This window comes from Truncatella angustata (genome assembly GCF_020726525.1).
Source record: "Truncatella angustata strain MPI-SDFR-AT-0073 chromosome Unknown BKA67scaffold_11, whole genome shotgun sequence".
Taxonomy (NCBI): Eukaryota; Fungi; Ascomycota; class Sordariomycetes; order Amphisphaeriales; family Sporocadaceae; genus Truncatella; species Truncatella angustata.
The window spans coordinates 157,379-176,243 of NW_025763391.1; the positions used below are offsets into that span (position 1 = coordinate 157,379).

General features: G+C 48.3%; 8 protein-coding genes across 8 annotated transcripts; 4 read left to right on the top strand and 4 right to left on the bottom strand.

The window, feature by feature from the left end:
- Window positions 1-196: 196 nt before the first annotated feature.
- BKA67DRAFT_541526 (uncharacterized protein) lies at window positions 197-873 on the top strand (the record flags this gene model as incomplete). The annotated part of the gene is made up of 3 exons (XM_046100949.1): window positions 197-235; window positions 278-331; window positions 412-873. 3 exons carry the CDS (start codon window positions 197-199, stop codon window positions 871-873), a joined length of 555 nt encoding a protein of 184 aa, XP_045951809.1.
- Window positions 874-1,932: 1,059 nt separating this feature from the next.
- Window positions 1,933-3,418, top strand: BKA67DRAFT_664397 (uncharacterized protein; the record flags this gene model as incomplete). Its single annotated transcript, XM_046108373.1, has 6 exons — window positions 1,933-2,089; window positions 2,159-2,184; window positions 2,250-2,286; window positions 2,337-2,787; window positions 2,845-3,232; window positions 3,305-3,418. 6 exons carry the CDS (start codon window positions 1,933-1,935, stop codon window positions 3,416-3,418), a joined length of 1,173 nt encoding a protein of 390 aa, XP_045951810.1.
- A 2,469-nt stretch (window positions 3,419-5,887) lies between these two features.
- BKA67DRAFT_110118 (uncharacterized protein) lies at window positions 5,888-6,768 on the bottom strand. The gene has a single exon (XM_046094876.1). It carries the CDS (start codon window positions 6,612-6,614, stop codon window positions 5,991-5,993), a length of 624 nt encoding a protein of 207 aa, XP_045951811.1. The 5' UTR covers window positions 6,615-6,768; the 3' UTR covers window positions 5,888-5,990.
- A 612-nt stretch (window positions 6,769-7,380) lies between these two features.
- Window positions 7,381-9,480, bottom strand: BKA67DRAFT_110133 (Clr5 domain-containing protein). Its single transcript, XM_046094877.1, has 3 exons — window positions 9,133-9,480; window positions 9,023-9,050; window positions 7,381-8,961 (listed from the first exon to the last, which is right to left on the bottom strand). Exons 1-3 carry the CDS (start codon window positions 9,273-9,275, stop codon window positions 7,684-7,686), a joined length of 1,449 nt encoding a protein of 482 aa, XP_045951812.1. The 5' UTR covers window positions 9,276-9,480; the 3' UTR covers window positions 7,381-7,683.
- Window positions 9,481-11,080: 1,600 nt separating this feature from the next.
- On the top strand, window positions 11,081-11,888 carry BKA67DRAFT_541530 (uncharacterized protein; the record flags this gene model as incomplete). Its single annotated transcript, XM_046100950.1, has 3 exons — window positions 11,081-11,238; window positions 11,335-11,446; window positions 11,502-11,888. The coding sequence occupies 3 exons, from the start codon at window positions 11,081-11,083 to the stop codon at window positions 11,886-11,888; spliced, it is 657 nt and encodes a 218-aa protein (XP_045951813.1).
- Window positions 11,889-13,545: 1,657 nt separating this feature from the next.
- Window positions 13,546-14,050, bottom strand: BKA67DRAFT_110235 (uncharacterized protein). The gene has a single exon (XM_046094879.1). The coding sequence runs from the start codon at window positions 13,950-13,952 to the stop codon at window positions 13,581-13,583; it is 372 nt and encodes a 123-aa protein (XP_045951814.1). The 5' UTR covers window positions 13,953-14,050; the 3' UTR covers window positions 13,546-13,580.
- Window positions 14,051-15,850: 1,800 nt separating this feature from the next.
- Window positions 15,851-17,307, top strand: BKA67DRAFT_541531 (uncharacterized protein; the record flags this gene model as incomplete). The annotated part of the gene is made up of 2 exons (XM_046100951.1): window positions 15,851-15,970; window positions 16,042-17,307. The coding sequence occupies 2 exons, from the start codon at window positions 15,851-15,853 to the stop codon at window positions 17,305-17,307; spliced, it is 1,386 nt and encodes a 461-aa protein (XP_045951815.1).
- A 559-nt stretch (window positions 17,308-17,866) lies between these two features.
- On the bottom strand, window positions 17,867-18,220 carry BKA67DRAFT_664401 (uncharacterized protein; the record flags this gene model as incomplete). Its single annotated transcript, XM_046108374.1, has 1 exon — window positions 17,867-18,220. The coding sequence occupies one exon, from the start codon at window positions 18,218-18,220 to the stop codon at window positions 17,867-17,869; it is 354 nt and encodes a 117-aa protein (XP_045951816.1).
- Window positions 18,221-18,865: the final 645 nt, after the last annotated feature.

An 18,865-nucleotide genomic window follows, 5' to 3' on the forward strand; every position in this document is an offset into this window, starting at 1 on the left:
TTGTCGAAACCGTTGGCGATAGCCTGATCATAGGAAGAGCAATGTGTCGCGACTTTTAGTCCGATTCCTGTATGCACAGCGCTGAGGGAAATTCGCTACTGGTAAGCAGCCAAGTCATCTTATAAAGCCTGATACTCGAGTACTGGGGGCAATATATGCATCGCGTTGAGCCCTGAAAGTCCAGCGGGGAATCATAATGTCTCCGTTCCGCGGCCCAGGATACATAACTGGAGCGGTACGCTATTAAAAGACATGTGGATACTATAGTATCAAGCAGCTCCACCAAACCACACAACGTGGGAAAAAAGATGGTGGGCTGTACGAGTACACTGTGTGCCAAGCAGGAATTCGTTGGTCTGATCCAGTGTTGAGAATACTGCAACACTTGTCTAGTATCAACTGGTAACATAGCTCTCCGAAGGCACCACGGACGTTTGTGGCTCAAAATCGTTTCTGCTGGGCGCGGTGCGTCTGGCATCTGATGCTGCGAACATAAATCGCTTGTTGCAAATTGTGGTATCCCTGACCGAAGAGCCTTCGGCGGAGACATTTATTGAGACTAATGCAGATTGGCCAGCCGAATGGCACATTAAGCATGGGATCGTCGAACTATTTCACACCAATAAGACACAAGTAGCTAACGGGTTCCAAACTGTCGGGACGAGTCTTAGCCAGTCGTTCTCGTTGCCAATCTATTCGGAAATGACAATGAACATTGCAACGCGTGTCAGTGCAACAGAAAGGACCGATCAATATAAAATTCTCGTCGGAATGATAGGGTTGAGAACAGGCGCTATATTGATCAGGAATCAGTCCCGCCCGGAACGCGACATACAAGCCGGCCCTGCTCAACTTGTTGTCCGGATTGTATGAGCTTTCGAGCAAGGCTCAAAAGACCTGAAGAAATGTATCGTGCAAGGGCATTCGTTTTCCTAGCAGCCCAGCAGAGTAGTTTGGCTGTTCTCAATTCAGAGCCGCTAGAAGCCAACGTGTTTTGTGACGGTATTAGCTGGCTGGCTTAGGTTTAGTCTGACCGCCAAGTTACATAGAATCCTCGGCATCTTAACCGTTTATTCGGACAACTGTTTGTACTCGACTCTTTTATTGCACAAGAACATATCAGAACCGTACAGCTCGGAGCTGGAAGATTTGGATTGTTAATTTTCTTTTTCATTCTGACGCTAATGCTTCGGACAATTTGTGCCAACTGCACCATGGTCGGAACTCACCAATGATAAGCTCCATGATCAAAAGCGAGTTTATCTCGCTATCAAAAACTGGGATATAATAGTGGCAGTGTTAGGATAGCCGTGTCGATATTGATTAAGACGTAAGCAAACAAAGCTGCATCAAGGCGAGGCCAACCGATCCCATCGACCTTTTAGACCCTTGTACGACTCTCCCTTAGGCACACTATCCAATCACGAATGTTTATTTCATTTGCCAAGTATATTACATCGTCTCGATTATACCATGAGAAACAAACTTCTGGAAAGTCGTAGCCACTCGCTAGTAGGACAAGAACCAATGTCTGTCAATTTATTATTCAGCCGTAGTTATGGTATCGCTACATGTATATTCACCACCAAGCTCCCGTGGGATGGTACCAGTCTGTGCAGTAGTGGATAATTAATTGAAGATTATCCTAGACAGAGCAGCCTGGTTACTGGAACCTGCATCATATTAAGGACCTACCGGTAAATCAGGAACCAACACACATCCTGGCTGGCCTTAACTCACCACTTTGACTGAAATCTGACAAATAATTTAGGACACTATGTAAAAGCCTAGATTGCCACGAACGGTAGACAACGTTGTCCAACGATACTGTATGATTTTTGCCTGTTTGTAAGTAAATATGTTGTAGCACTGAGAGTGAGATTTGTATTTTCTTTTCTAGCATTCTACCTTGACTCGGTTACCCATATTCCAATGTCGCCGACTCTCATTCCACAGGCACTTGTCCCACGCTGGCAAGATGTATCTACTATTCCGACAACGCCACTACAACAGTCGATGCTGGCGTGCTCGATCTTTTGGGTAGTCTTTGCTTTTGTGGTCTACTCCCTCCGGATGTACAGTCGACAAAGTACGAAACAAATTGGCATAGGCATGTAAGATGACTTAAATCATTTTCCCAACGCTAATTCTTGAACAGACGATTGGGTGATGACTGCAGCTATGGTACGACTGGTTAACACCGCTAAATATGACCACGATCAAACATTTCTGACGCAAGATGATCGTAGATCTTTGAACTTGTAGACATCGTATCTGAGTATTTGTGTGAGTGTTCTTGTTGGGGTCAAGCAGAACAGTTGTCTGATAATTCCTAGACTTTCGTTACGGCTACGTGGGCTTTCCTGCATCAGATGTCCCAGCTCACGATCCTGCCCCTGCTCTTCTTTGGGAATACATAATGGAGATCTTTTACAACCCAATCCTGGCTCTGGTGAAGACATCTGTCCTTGGTTTCTTACTAAGAATAAGCAGTCATAACAAGAACATCCGTCTGGCAATCTATGTCGTTAACTTCGTCAACCTAGCACAGATGGTAGCTCTTGTGATAGTAGTTATCTTCCAAACATCTCCTATTGAAGCTGCATGGAACCCAAACGTTGAAGCCCTCTACTCTGTAGATTTTGTGCAGTTTGCAGTTGCATCAGGTGCAATCACAATTGCTACCGACGTACTGGTATTGGCAATTCCAATCTGTGTCTTCATCGGACTCAATATGCGTACTGCACAGAAGATCGGCCTAATTGTCTTATTCCTCGCAGGTGGCGTGTAAGTCAATTCCATGCTGTGCGAATGTACGATTAGTTTACGAATAACTATCTTCAGTGTCACTACAGTCAGCTGTATTCGTCTTGCCATAATGCAGAAAAGCTTCACGGATCCTGCGTTTAATTTCAACAACTCATGGGGGCCAACATGCGCCGGAATTGAGACCAACTTGGCTATTGTGACAGCATGTGTGCCAGCACTGCGACCTTTACTTGTAAAGTGGCTACCGCAGTACTTCAAAGGAAAAACAACACAAGATGGACCCTCTTGCGGTGCATCAGAGCGACTTGGAAGGAATGCAGGAACAAATCGACACAAGAACCCTGGAGGTAGCGGTTTTGTTCTGAAGGAACTCAACCAGGCCCACGCTCAGATCAGAGGATATTCTCCTGATGGCAGTGAGGAAGAGATCATGACGTACAATGGTATTATACGAACAACAAATGTAAGTTATTCAAGTCCATATAGCATATAAAGTGCTATAGTAGGGTCAAGACTTCTGACGAGATTTGTACAGTTGTACATTGTATATGATAGCCCGCGTATGAGGGATGGACTTAATATGGATTTTGATGGCAGTGCAAGGCATGACACGCGGGTTAACGCGAACGTGCTAAGCACTGCTGTTTAGTGCTGAACATCGCTACGCTCCTTCCACCACACTTGTACATAAATCACTATTACTAAATGAACTCTGATTTGGATCGCGAGACCGGATCTCGGGAGGCCGTTGTCGCGTAGCACCAGTATGAGATAGGGGTGAAATGAAATTGTCTTAAACTGTTTTCCCCGTGGTTCAAATCTTGCCGCCTCTGGCACAGACAAGGTAAGCTGGGAAGCCCTCGTGTTATAATTCGTCTCTAGAGTGGTTCTTTACGGACTTGGCGCTTGAATTAACCCCGAGATTGATCCCTACATCTTCTCGATATAGCTATCTGTGCTCTAATTATACCACATGTGCGCGTTGGCCCAAACCACAGCTTTGCCTACATTATTACATCCCATAGGCAGCGATACATATCACCAAGTGTGTCTACTTTCAATGTCGGCTATGGTATTTAATGTAAACGGGCTAAGTTCCATGTTTCTTTCATCATATGGAAAAGGTTTTTAGATCTGGTGGAATATCATCCAACTCTTGTTTTGTTCGGAACCTTAGTCAATAGCGGTTACACTCCCATATGCACTCGGGATTTTAAAGACTAGAGATTCAGTTTGTGGTAAGAAGAAAGGGACAATCATTTGGCAGTGATTTATTAGCGAGCTCGAATTTTCATGTCGACGAAAGGTTTCTTGATATCTAGAAAATTCTCTCGGCATGGTACGAAGGGTTTTGGCCAACCTTGTTATAAGAAGCTTGGTCGATATTCGCTACGGTCAGAAAGTTGTTTGAGCAAAGAACGTCGTTATTATTGCGCGCCGCTGGCATTTCATTGCCACTGAGCACGCTGTCTAGCTAGTATTGCTTCGAGTGTTTCGAGGTATTGCAAAATACGCCCCACAGCACGTCTAAATACTCTGCGGTGTAGACACTCAAGGTTACGTGGTGCAGCCCACTAAGTGTTGATTGCGTCAGGTGTTCTGCATCACCTCCCTTACATTTAAACATTACTTATATTATATTTATATATCGGTTCCTTTTACTCAATTTGTTAAAATTATATATTAGAGTAGTTCAAAAACGGTCTCAGACTAGTACGTCATGTTTTATATCACTTCCATTACATTTACACATCGCTCCCCTTACATTTCTTGATCACTTCTATGACATTTATGAATCAATTCTATTAAATTTACACATTACTTCTACTACATTCGTACATCACTTCGCGTTTGTAATTTATTCGAAATATATATAAGAGCAGTCTGAGAACAGTCTCAGATTGGTTGTCATATGTTTTACATCACTTCTATTACATTTATACATCACTTTTATTACATTTACACATCACCTTTAATACTTTTATTATCACTTCACTCTATGTAGTCTTTAGAACTGTTTATGACAGGAATCTAAGCATGGTCTCAAACTGTTTTAAATTCAATCTATCGATTCTTATTACGAACATAGTATAATTTCTAGTCTACGTCAGGCACTATGCGAATCTAGTTAGAAATCGTTCTTATTGATCTTATAGTGGTCACGTATGGAACTTACGACGGAGATGCAAAGAAATGTCCAAAGTCTCCATTCTCATTTGGCCGTTTTCGAGAATAATGTCGAGACTAGGCTAAATGCTGCGAGAGACTGGTTTATCTCTTTGATTGAAGGCAATTAGTAAATGATATCAGCCCCAGCGCTTTGCTTTCATAAGAAGCGATAACAAAATGTAATAGAGGTAATATATACTTATCCTCTTATTTAGGTACATGGTGCGTTAGGCAAACCAAGCATGTGATCGACAATCGAACGTTTGCAGTGACTGTGAACTGGAATGACCACTTAGTAGCCAGAGGAAGGAGCCACCTGCAAGTCGGTGCATAGATTTGCTGCCTCTTTTGAGATGAGTGAGTATCTGCTAATAAATTCCCTCTAGTACTCTTAGGCTGTCTAATTGAGTAATGGTATTTGCTCATACCCCTAGGTATAGCAAAGGCGAGTTGAGATACATGACCATCATTCTCGCCCACAGGAATCTACAATCCACTCTTGGCGTTAAACCTCTAGACTAGGTGCTTCTTCTGGATGACGTTGTTTGGTCGGAGTTCCTGCGTTCTTCATATTTTCAATTGGCCGGTAGAGATAGAGATTGATATATTCGATGTATGATTACCGAAGAAAACCTTAGCCTGGGTTTTGTAACCTTGGATACATTCCTTACTATACTTATAAGAGTAATAACTTATGCATCCGATTTACCACTTTTAGATTTCATCGCTTAGCTAGAGAGCACTCGGAAATGTTCCTGGCATTTCATTATTAGATCGCTCGTGCGTAGAAGCTCCACCCGGTTCGCAGACCCATGGTACAACAGAATGGGCTGCACAGTTGTGGCCTAGGCACATAGAAACCTCGGCCTCTGCGACGTTTTGCTCAACGGATAAATTCTCTTCTTCCCTCACGTTTGAGTGACTACGATTGTCTGTTTGATTTGCATCTGCGCAATCTGACTCTAGGAGCTCTGATATTTGCGCTGTCGACTCATGCTGCAGCCTCCCTTCTCTGGCGGGTTTGAACGTTGACTTGTCTTGCTGATGTACCTCTAATATTTGGAATTTCCATCTAGAACGATGATCTGCCGATTGTTTCGTCCCAATGTCGTCTTCCTTCCCAAGACTTCTACGCTGAGGCCGTCAAAGTACTCGGCCCACTGCACTCGACACCTGGACTTCTTTGCCCTTCTGCGGTAACGTCCCATTGCACCAATCTCCACTTTTCTCCGATTAGCCCGTCGAACTCTCGGAACTGTTTGGACAACATGGCCGTTATCCTTATACCAGTCCTCAATTGGAATTTCATGTGCCCATGTATTGCCTGGTAGCCCTCCCCAAGCCTCGAACCAGATACCCCTCCTCTCCCAGTCGTTTCTTGCAAGCCAATAAGCTTGCAAGCTGACATTAAGAGAACGTTGTGCACTGCTCCCACTCGACTCCGTATCCAAGCCATCCACCAAAACCTTTCGCGCTTTGGATAGCTGACAGCGAAACATGTTGATCGGCCTGCTGTTCCTGCTGCTATTCTTCATTCCCTCAATTTTTTTACGTCGCCATCTTGTGACCTGAGCGTCCGTACGTGGTGGTGTGGCCCCTTCCTCAAGCGCGTCGCCAGGCGATGCTTGTTGGACCTCGTGCGCCCAGCTTCCTACATCTCTGATACCACCCTTCATCAGGCATTCGAACTGAGGCCTCCATATGCCTGTCGTTTTCCATTCTGCGCGGACATTAACACGTGCTCTTAGGACTATTGGATCCGGGCCCGGGTTGTAATATCGTTTTGAATTGATCCCCTGGGCTCTGGTGAGTTCTAGACACGGGTTGAGCTGTCTCAGTCGTTTTATCTCGGTCTGTACGTAATCATGAAATTGGTGCCCAGGCTTTGAGCGCGGCCGGTTGCGCAGGGAAAGCTATTTCGACCAGTCTTCATCTTGCAGAGGTTCCAACGCGAATCTGGTCATGATGCATATTTCAGGGATCGTTATCCGTGTCTATAATTAGAGGTTCTCAAAAGTACTAGAAAATGACAGATTGAAGACGCAGCATTGAATGATGTACTAAGCAGCAAGTTAACCTGAAAAAAATCCTTGTATACACGAAATTTTCGAACTGCTTGCAGTTTGATGTTTTGCCTGAGCACAGGTATCACGTTCTTGACCCGTCGCTGTCTTGCTCGCAAACGGCGGTAACACTGGAATGTGACTGCGGCAGTATCCACATTCCTGACACATCACCATGAACATGTGAATCAACCAATCATATGCTCAACAGCAAAGCGAAATGTGATCTGTATTTGTCGCGAGACAAGGCTTCTAGTTTGGGCACTGGGTTAAAAGCGTGTTTGCAGTGATCAGCCAAAAAGAGCTCAGATTTCCATATCATATTGGTTGCAGGTATCATTCGGGGACTCTGTTTGCGATGTGGGGTGGGAGTGACTTCGTCTCGGCTCAAGTCTGTGGATAAACTGTAAGCCTATACAGTCTTCGTGGTGCCCCTGCTTTGTTTGATCGTGTAAATCACAAAACGCAAGTTGCTTGGCCACAGGCACGGCAGCATCTCAGGATCAAATGGTCCGCACGCTGTGAAATATGTTTTCGGGCTCATCCTATACCTTGCTTGTTCACTATGGCGATGTTACATCTGGTGATGATGACAATAACCTTTGCATTCGCATTGATACGCTAGACAACCGGTACACTAGACTACTGGTTGGCCTTTGGTAATTGGGTAGATATACCTAACCTAGATTTGCCCCAAGCTAGAAGCTGGAGGCAGTCGAGGTTTCTTCGATCCACCAATAACGCCCCGAAAACACTTCTGGAAGACTGCCTTCGCATTCTGTGCGTTATTAGTAGATCCTCTTGTGAGATAATATGTGTATAGTTCCCATGCAACACAGGTGCTTTCAAATGTCATAGTCTCGTCGCAGACCGCAAGCGCTCTTTCGAAGGATTGTGCTGATTCTTCATCTTTTCCCAGGCCTAGCAGAATTCTCCCCCGGGCCATTAGGACATCTTCGGGTACGGCGTTGCTTAGGTAGACGGCCTGGCTCAGAGGCTCGCCCGGGAGACCCTCCAACAGTGCCTGCGCCTCGTCATATTTGCCAAATTCACAACGTATCCTTGCCCAACTGATTCGAACCCAGCACAACCAAGCGATGTTGTCCGCGGCGTTTTCCAAAAAAACCATTTCCCTCGTCATTTCCGCAAATTGGACTTCAGCTTCGGTGTAGGACAGCTTGCCACTGCTAACCAAAGCTTTGAGGCTGTGCATGGTCGAGATGTTGGAGATATTTCTGATGTAAGCATACGGCTTGGTGTTTTCCCGGATAGCAGCATGTTGCGCGCCTGCCATTGCCCTCAACCAATCACTTGATCCGTGCGATTGTGATTTGATGAGTTGAGAGAATAATACGCTGAAGGGATGAGAGGGCCCTAGTTTAACAAAGCTCATTTTTGCAACGTGACTTAGTAAAGATGCACATAGATCATGGCTGACACTTCGAAGTCCGAGAGCGCTCACCAAAAATGCAAGCATGAGAGCTGGTTCTTGGCGATCAAGCCTTGCTTCGCACTCCAAGAAACACATCCTTAGTAAATCGAATGCTTGAGGCCAGGCGCGATCATGCAACAACAGCTTGATTACTAGATTTGTCTCCATGAACCACAGCGCAGCTGTATCTTGGGAAATATTATATCTGTTTGGTTTCCACGCCCCAGTCTCGAGGCGGTTTTGCGTGTAGTCGACAATGCAACGGATGCACTTTTCCGCACCGCTTAGCTCATCCGGTGCCTCCAGGACAGAGACTGACAGTCCTGGTAATGTCGTTACAGGCTTTGGCCGTGAAGACGGCCCTGGAATTAATTGTCGTCGCGAACATTCCACTTTCTGGTCCAACCTGGCCGTAGCGAGCTCGCGGCGACATAATGCAAGAGATGCGGCAGGGCATCCCGGTTGCGAGGCTGCGTTCAAAACCCGGCTACGTTTTCTCTGGCTAAGATTCTTCCTCAAACCCCACATCTGTTCACGCATTCAGGCTTCAGCCGATGTGCAGCACGATGAAAGTCGTAGTAGCACGCACCTTGAATCTTGCTTTGTACATTTTGGGCCTACGAAAGTAGTCAGCTCGATAGTTTTCTTGACACCGAATGGACCCATCGGGGATCGAGAAGCGTGACGATGAACGCGTACGTAGCGTGAAATCCGTGTTCTGTGCCCATGACACTCGCAACCTCTATCAACGGCATATCATCGCGCCAGTACAGATCAGTAATCCTCCCTTTGTGCTCCTCCCACTCTGATACTATGGCCCACTTCCGCATAATTGCGGTCATGTGCCAGTTAATTGGTTCAGCGATTGATGTGGGGAAAGAAAAAGAAAGAAAAGGAGAGGAAAGAAAAGAAAAAAGAAAAACAGAACGGAGTGGCCGGGATCGCAAATTTCTGGCGCTGGGCGATCAACATGCAATGCATTGCTTACTTGGGCTTTTGACGCAGGCAGTCGAACGGTTTCTGAGTGACCTGGTGCTTACACAAACGATAGTCAGTTCTCAGCATGTCAGGATGTGTTGGCGATAGCCGGCCGGCGAGGCTTGTCTCCAGGTTATTTCACTAGATCGCAGAATCAACCAGGGGCAGTTCATGGTTCGCGTCTTACGGTTACATAGTTTTTTTGGCGCCTATTGATCATTAACTACAATCGTGTTAAAGGTACAAAAGGTACTGTAGGTGCAGTCCAATACCCATGCGAGATATCAAAAATTGTCACCCACTGCAGTGGCCTTTCGACTCCGAACCAATCAGGTTGACGGCCCTTCTTGGATCTCGACCTCCGCAGTTTCCGCCAGTACTCGTACAATACACCGCTATTCACCCCGCAAATGGCGACACTTTCACATTGCAAAAAGTACTGTCGCCGAATTCTGAGATAAAAGACTCACGAACGCTATTCGTTATGAGGAAAGCTTCTTCTGGAAAACTCTTGAGCCGTGGAATATCGATTCCTAAATTTGCACTGGAGTCAGTGGGCAATGATATCATACCCAGGCGACGAAGGAACAGTGCAATTCCATAAGTCAACTCCACATGGCAAGACGCTCATCTATACGGATTAAACCTCGCTAGACCCAACATACCTGCATCAAAGTTATTGCATCCTGGGATACTCGTTTATATGGATCTATACGTGTATAACTATCAATAACCACTTGATATAGAACGATCGCATCTGTAAAACGGGGCAACACCTGTTAGTGAGCTATAGGCAGCGTGCCGCCTGTACGTAATTAGCAAGACCGTCGCCAACAACAGGGTGTAGTACGGAACCTGCGTGTGGCTAGACACGCCCGAGGCAATCGGCTTGTCGCAAGGTGATCCTTTGGTGCGATATCGGCTTGGCATGATAATGAACTTCGAAGTCAAAGTTTGACGAATCAGCTGAATGGATTTCCTGTTCAGGCACGTAGAGGAGGGACAGCCAACGAGAAGATGCTCGACCTGCGGTATGGATAAGTTGTTCGTTGCCCATGTGTAGGGACGAAAGCCAAGATCTGCATCTCTCGGGTTGGCTCCTTGCGGATACCATTCTTCTTGCTCAAAGAACCTCCCTGATTGCCCGATAACCTGTAGCTGAGATGTCGTTGGGAAATTAGAATCTCAGTACACGCCACTTCCGGCCGGTGATGATCCTATCCGCATCCTGACCCTGAAGGCTAGCGACTTATACAACCTGCTTCGCGCGACTCTGGATCCAATTTCATTCAGGGCGAAACCAAGACATGTCGCGCTATTCCACACGTGGCCGTTCCTTACGAGGATAACGCGACGATTCTTCCCATGTTGCTTTATGGCTGAGATGGCATCGCTCTGGAACTTAGACAAGATTATCCGAAGACAGCCATGACGATTAACAGTTTCAACGTCCCAGTTCACCGCAACTTGTGCCTCGCGCTGCGGCATCTGCGATCTCTGTCGTTGTCGCTTTGTGTGTGATCGATGTGATATGTAACAACCAAAAAGATATACGGAACGTAACAGACAGGTTGCCTTGATGACTTTCACATATAGACCCGCAACAATTGTCCTTGTCTGGTTTGGTGTTGAAGATTTCCCTTCCGCACGTAACGAACTGTTCCAAAACATGGCCCATAGGTGGATGAACTGGCAGACACAACTGCTCGCCGAGATGGCGGAGAAGTCCTCGACGATATGCATTCCCCTGGATCCGTTTGAAAGGGAATTCGATGAGTGGTTCGCAGAGAGTTCTTACCAGTGGCGACTCTGGGTTGATATGGTCAAGTATGTGTATGAGACGAACAGATATGAAGTCCGCAAGGAGTCTGGTTGAAAGGCCTTTGCAGATCCCGCTGAAGAGGCTGCGAGTGATTTCATTAGTATACTAGAGCCTGGTATCAAGCAAAAACATTCCGAGATAATCAGGTTCGCTGGTGCAGCACAACAGACCTTGACAGATAGCCACAAAGAGGCTTTTCCGAAAAGTCCGAATGTAAGTAATCTCTCACTAGCCCCATCTGGTCGACGCATTCGGAAACAACTTTCAGCTCACCGTCATTAACTCGACTATTACAGCACTTGGGCTGATAACAGGCATAGCTGTCGAGGTGGGTACAGACTATAACTCACTCACGAGGTCCTTTCGGACAGACCAAGAGTGGCGGCACTCTTGGAGCAAGCATTACTCCAGAGCAGCTCAGCTACAGAGCTTCAGGGCGCTTACCGAACAGTACATGACCCTTATTACGGAATATAATGACGATGATTGGGCTACAATTTGTGTCATCGAGGAAGTCAAATGCAGTGGTCGGTACTACAGGTTTAACGCCCAGCGGTCCGCTGATTCCGCCGCGGCAGTCCGACCTAACGTTTTGAGATCAATATGGACTGCCTTGTCGGGACTCACCGATTCTGCCTCTTCACAGACTGCCTGATCGGAATGGTTGCGTCGACTGCTCAAGCTGGAGATATGGTCGTTCAATTATGGAAATGCAATGCGGCCATGTTCGTACGACCAACGGGAGATGATGATGCTTGTAGGTAGAGTAGACGTAGTTGTTAAAGACAAACAGTCTCTGGTCTACAGGCTCAAACACTGGTTAGGTAGGTCTTTGAATGTTCTTGATCGAGGCGATCCTGCAAAGGCAGTTTGAGTGGAATCTGATATCGCAATTCTGTAGATGATCACCGAATCTATCGCCATGCAGCCTTGGTAAATAGATGTGGCAATCAGGCATATCACTTTCTGGGTGATCGCCGATTTCAAGTATGGCCAATGTTTTTCGCGACCAGTCGAGCTTGCAACTCTGGCAATCAAAACAAAGTCGCCGTTCACAACAACACTCGGATCGCGATTGTCAAGATTGTTAGATGCAGGTTTGTTACATAGACCAGCGCGGGGCTTCCCATATGTCTCCGTATACTTAGGGCAGCCTCAAAACCTCCGCTAGTGATACCGTTCCGGCCGGGCATATTGGAGCACTCGATGGGTAGTGGTGCTGTCAGAAAACGAAGGGGAGAATGAGTCGTGGCAGTCAAATTCTCACGGTACAAGGTCTAGCAGGCATACTCGGCTAAGCCTCGTAGGTGAGACCGTATCCGGAGCCGGTGACCCGATTGTCTGCCCAAAGGATTTCGACGTTGCCTCGCCCCCACGATCTAAGGTTAGGCAATTCGAGTCTGGCTGGCCGTGTGGCTAGATCGGCTACTACATCCCAACTTTAAATGAAATCGCTGCAGTGCGGAGCTCTGACAGCCGTGGGCGACCCTTTGGATATGTCACAGTGATCAGGCGCAAAGACAGGGTTACCGGGCCCCGGATATTTTTGCGTGCATGATTCCTACTGATAGAACTAGAACATGTTGGTGTCACCGGATCGCACAGCTTTGCAATGTCGTGAGCGCTGAGTTGGTGGAATACTAGGAGTCAATCGTGAGAGGATCAATCCGTCTGACATATTACCGTTAGACATCGGAACGCGCCGTTTCCTTTGTGGGGCTTAAAGATTGCAGTGAAGCGCCCCCGCACCGCACGCTGAGGGTAACATTGCCTAGTTTTATTTGAGTAGGCAGCGCCGAAAGATGGATATTTTGACTGATTGGACAATCTGGCTTAGCCGCGTTGATTGACTGGGGGCGGCTGCAACTTGTCGCTACACCAAAACAAGAGAAGCTTTTCCAATGAGACGCAGCTAAAAAGAGATGTTGCGAATGCCCTCAGTTTCCTCTCTATCTGTAAAAGTAGTTGGAAAACAGTCTGCTGAATGGAGGATTGTTGGAGGTGAGGTCATCAATCAGGCTGTTAATCACGGCTGTGGAGCTCGGATACGGATTATGGATCATGCTCCAGGCTCCTTCAGCCCTAAGTTACTACGTTTCCGGCAACCTCGGCATTTGTTTGTAGTTTCTTCTCGGGAGGATGATATGAGCCCGGATCCCCGAACGGGTGAACGTGCTGCAAAGTCGTCGGTGGTATACATCGTGACAATGGCCAAGGCAAAGAAGAACATTCGCCAAAGAACAAACCTGATTGGCTCAGAATGGGCAAGATCTTAATGCGCTAATCAAATGGTCAGCTTATAAGCGGCCCAGGCATCATTTTGTTGCTGTGTGTGTGTGTCTCACTGTTAGCTGAGACCTGACGATGGGGACCCACCAGCAATGTTGCGATGATCTGCAGGTACGAGTACCAAGAGCAAACAAGTTTGGGGTCCAGGAAATGAAGGCTTCTTGATTGACGGCTTTTCGGACCCCACGGGCAATGAGCCCTTCAGGGTTTGATAAAGGGCATCCAGGTCGGATGCTCTCGACATCGCCATTGTGACGCCGTGGCTCGAGACCCTTGGGGGCACTTTGTTTGGGTGCGACGGTGATTTGATGTTCTGCATATGATCGAGGCGGTGCTGGCTGATCAGATTTTGTTCAGCCACGACCACATGCGATGCCTGGGTCCTTTGCCCTCTCACTGCCTCACGGGGCGCCACGGCAGGCGTGTGCATTACCGCAGGCTACAGTGCATGTCTGCTCTCGGAGTCACGCATGCATCGCTGTACCTTCGAACGCGAATGCGGGTGCATTAATTACTCAAATACTTTCTAGATCATGATGTTTTTAAGCGCTTGACTTTTGGTGGCAATGGGTCAGCTAACGTTAGCGGCGGGGAAACTGTGCTAGAAATAGCAGTCTGCAGCGGGCTCATCCCCATGCGATGGGCGCCCGCCATATATGTTCTGGTAGTGTAATTCTGTCCGTGTCCGTGTCTGTTTGTGCGCACCCGCCGTCGCGTTGTATAGGAGCTTTTGCGGTCCGGATGGGGAGAGAGGATTCGAAACAAGGCAAGGCAGATGCGAACGAAGCTTGCTGGCTTTGCACGTACAAGTGGTTTAGTTGAGACTGGTTATGTACTCCCAAGGGATAGGGTATGTGCAGATCCTGGAGGACGACTTTCTTACACGGACAAACCAAAGGCGCGATCCGAGTGGTTTGGTTCGGGTTCTCTCCGTGTGTGTGACGGCAAACATGCAGCCACAACATGAGACTGAGACAAGCAGATGATGACATTATTGGTCGACAGCGTATGTGTTGAAGGATAACGGTACATTCAACCTGGTTGGTTGAACGACCCAACCATGAACTTGGTGGACTCTATCGTCGCTTGATGCCGAGATGGCAGAATCTGGAGATGGCTTGATATTATTACGCGGCACCAAGAAGCCGAGCCTCGACAAAAGTATTCTGTTAGACTAGCATGTAACTTAAGTGTGTGTACGGATCCGTACGGAGGGCAGACATCAGAATGGTGCGCCTCCGACGCTAACTTAGTGGCTGGTACATGGTGGTATTTGCTGCCAACTCACCGCAGGGCCTGCCCACGCCTGTCCTCGCCTGCTTCTTCCCAGACGGCGACAGGGATATTGGAGTCCCCCGGTTTTCCCATGCTGGAATGCCATTCGGCAAGATCGTCGTTTAGGTGAACAACCAAAATCTGACATTGTCCACATAGCGTTTCGTCTGACAACGACAACAACGCCTCCAGCCTCCTCTCTCTACAGGGGAAAAAAGGAGGAGGAAAAAAAGAAGCAGAAAAAAGTGGGACTCCCTCAGCATCTTTGCACTCTTTATCTCCGGCACGCTGCGATACTTCTACTGTGTCTAAGCTATTGTCGATTGTCGATTGCAGCTGTCACAGGGCGTCTCGTTCCTACTGGTTGCCAAGGCGCTTGAGCTTGAAATCCAGGGTTCAGGAAGAGCGGCTTGCTTGTAGCGCAAGTGGATATATATGAGAACATACTTGCATACATACTGTACGGCTTGGCTAGAGGCTACAACACGAGGCCCCCGGCGCATCCCATGCCCTTGGCCATGCCCATGTCTATCCCCCATTGACCAAGGTACATGCGTCCATTCCGTTGCTGTGCATCCCGCCTCTCCGCAGCCACTACAATTTAGTTACGTTAATAGTTGGGCGCGGGCTGATCGCCGCCTGGCAGACGCACGCCTGCAAGGCAACCTCTACACTTGAACTTGCCTTCTCTTTCTTCGTCGTCTGTGTCCAGCCATATGCTTATCTGCGAGCGACAGACCTGGAAAACATCGCGACTTGATATTGTGCTTGCTCATTGCGACGGACCCGCCCAGTGACGCCATCAGCGGATACCCTGAGAGACTACTTGCTTAGACCCGGCACTGTAACCTGTCGAGGTGCAGGACGGATCACAGAATACGGATCACGCATCACAGAGTACGGACACCTTTGACGTTAATCGGCCCCCTCCATTCTTCCCGCGTCGTTTTTGTTTTTCTTTCTTCTTTTCTCCGGGCGGACGCTTAGGCCAGCATTTGGCATCTGGATACCCTCTCAATCATCGTCGCTCATTCAGCACGTCATACAACCACCATGCATATTCCCTACAGGATAGGCATGCCGACGCGGTTGGGCGGTATTGGGTTCGAGAAGCGCGCTCTCGGGTCGGGTAATAACACAAACAACACAAACAAGCCCAGCACAGTCGTAATTGTACGTCCCCCGCAGACTATTCCCGTCAAACCTGCCGAGTTCCCCCACTAATCGCCTCTTCCTCGCTCTAGATTGTCTCATGTTGCGCCGGTGCCATTTTTGTAATGGCAGTGATATACGCATACATCAAAGTCAGGAAGAATAAAAAGTCGAGAAAGGGACCTTCGAAACGATACGCATATTCGCAAACAAGCGGAAACGACGACTCTACATCAGGCACAAGCCGGAGCGCCCGGGCGGGCAGCAATGCCGCTGCGCAGTCGAATAGGAATGGAAACAACGAGACCACCACCGTGGACAGGAACACCTCGGTGCGCTCCATCATGACTCTGCCGGTTTACCGGACCAAGCCAAACGACAATGAACAAGTCCTGGGTCGGGAGGGTGAGCGAGGTGGTGTTGATGTCGTCCTGGAAATGCCGACTGCCGAAGAACACGAAGCCCTGCGCGAGGATGAGATGGAGACCATGTATCAAATCCGCGTCGCCAGGCGGAGCCAGATCGCCGATCGAGAGGAACGCAGGCAGTTGCGACGAGACGCCAGACAGCGGGGCGATTCTGTCGCTTTGAGAGACCTGAACGAGCGCGCAAGAGTTGCAAGCCAGTCCAACACAGTCTCGGACCTGCGCGAAGAGCAACAGCGCCTCAGGAATCAACGTGAGCGAGCTGTGTCGAGTGTCAGCTATGAAGGACTGGGCGTGGCGAGACATGACGGAACAAGACTACGAGCGAATAGTCAGGAAAGTGAGAGGGTGGGACTCCTCTCCGACGCCGCTAGCATCTCGTTATCTACCAGGTCACCCTCCGCAATATCACATCGACGGGAACGAAGTGCCAGCTCATTGTTAAGTTTCGACAGCGCACAGGACTTGGAGGTACCAGGCTCGAGATCTGCCGCAGCTACACCAAGAAGGTTATCTACTCAGCACAGTGGAGGCACTGCTGGGTCTAGCCCCGAGATAATTGGGGAGGCAGATTTGGGCGACTTCGAAATTCCCACACACGACCCCCCGAGATATGACGATGTCGACCTGGACGATACACGCTCGGGGGCGACGACACCTGTGAGCTTCAACGAGCCACCACCGGGATACACTGGTCCATCAGACGCACGCGACCAAAGCCTCAATGCTCAAGTCGCCGACATGGTGGATAGTATTGGAGCGGAAGGCGACTTGGGGGCTCGGTCATCCACGTCAAACAGGTTATCGCGAAATTCGTCCAACTCATCGAGAATACCATTTCCCAGGCTGCCCAGCATAAGTCTCGATGATATTCCCCAAATTGTCGTGGAGCCCTCAAGTGCGTACCCGAGGGATCGATCCCAAGATAGGTGATCCAGCTCTTGTCGCGAAAAAGGGTGGATGGTTTTGGCACTTCTACACGAATCTCCCATCGGATAATCGACAAGCCACATCACCAGATCCCAAAGAGTGCCATAACTTGATGTCAATATAATACAAACGACATTGCAACGGGAAGTAGATATAACGAAGCACGATTTTTAGGAAATGGCTGTATTTAAATAATGGCACGGCGTTCAGGCAACTGCTCGGGTTTTAAGCATTCGTTATATTCGGCGGACACCGACCCCGGATTGCATAAAGTATATATACTATTCACTTCTTGTAGTTCCAGAATAATGTCTCTACATATCACTTTTTATCAATTACTGATGAGCCCTTTCCATTTGACCTCGCATTACAACCCCGAGGCCGTTCATTGGTTGCGCAAATGGAGCACTTCGCGAGAGAAGCACTCTCTTGAATAACACTTTGAAGACTATCACTCAATCCATTGATGTGTAATTGCTACTCGTACGACCACGTCTGCCATATAAGATGCCGTGGGTACCATCCCGTCAAAACCACGCACCGGCCGCCGTACACGCGCATCTCAAGCCGTCCTCTTCCACTCCCTCGCGACCTTCTTTCCGTCCCTCCGCCCCGCCGCGCGCTCCTCTTCGTTTCTCCGGATGTCCTCGAGCTGCGCCCGCGTCGCCCCGCCGTTCTGCACCTTGTCGCTGTAGATGAGCCCGCGCCGGCGGCCGGGCCACCTCCCCTTCCGCACCTTGTTCTTGCGCCGGAAGTACACGAAGCTGATGTACATGCCGTGGATGTGCGACGGGATCACAGCCAGGATGAACAGGAAGCAGTTCATGGCGAAGTCGGCCCCGAAGCCCGTTAACAGGAACACCGCGGCTGGTGGGAAGATGACATTGAAGATTAGGACGACGAGGCGTTTGAACATCTTTATAGGACCTTGTGTTGTGTAGGGAGGGGGTTTGGTATATTTTTGGGGTTTTTTTTGTAATGGGAAGTGGTATATTAGCCAAGCGCTGTGGATGGGGCGTTATAACGTCGCTGATACACTTTGGCAGTGAAACGCCAGGTCTAGAACAATCATATAAAGGAAAGAGTGCCCTTCAATCTGTCACATCTAGTTCTTCATTGACTTATGCGAGAGGTTGCTCCTCGTGATACTTCGTAGCTGTCGGCTGAGCTTGATTCTAAACCTTGTTGCTAAACAACTTCCTTGCTTGCTACCCGAATGATGTCATCACGTACAGGCTCTAGTCTAGCCTCTATACTGCTCAGGACTCAGGAGTCGCTCAAGGTGGCACAAAACCTACCCGAAATTTGCAGAATTGCTTGAAATGATAAACGTGAATCTAATGCGCACTACGTTTTGGGTTCTTATCAAGTGCGCAAACAAAATCTGACGGGCTGTCTACGCACTCTGTGTGTTCGGGGTCTTCGTGTAGCCGCGGCTTCTATCCCATTGAGCCTATACTAGTACCACTAAGTTAGTCGTCTAATCTTAGCGTGGTTAGGACGGTTCCTGACCACTTTGTATACTATGCAACTTGCCTACGATTCAAGCTATCTCCGTACA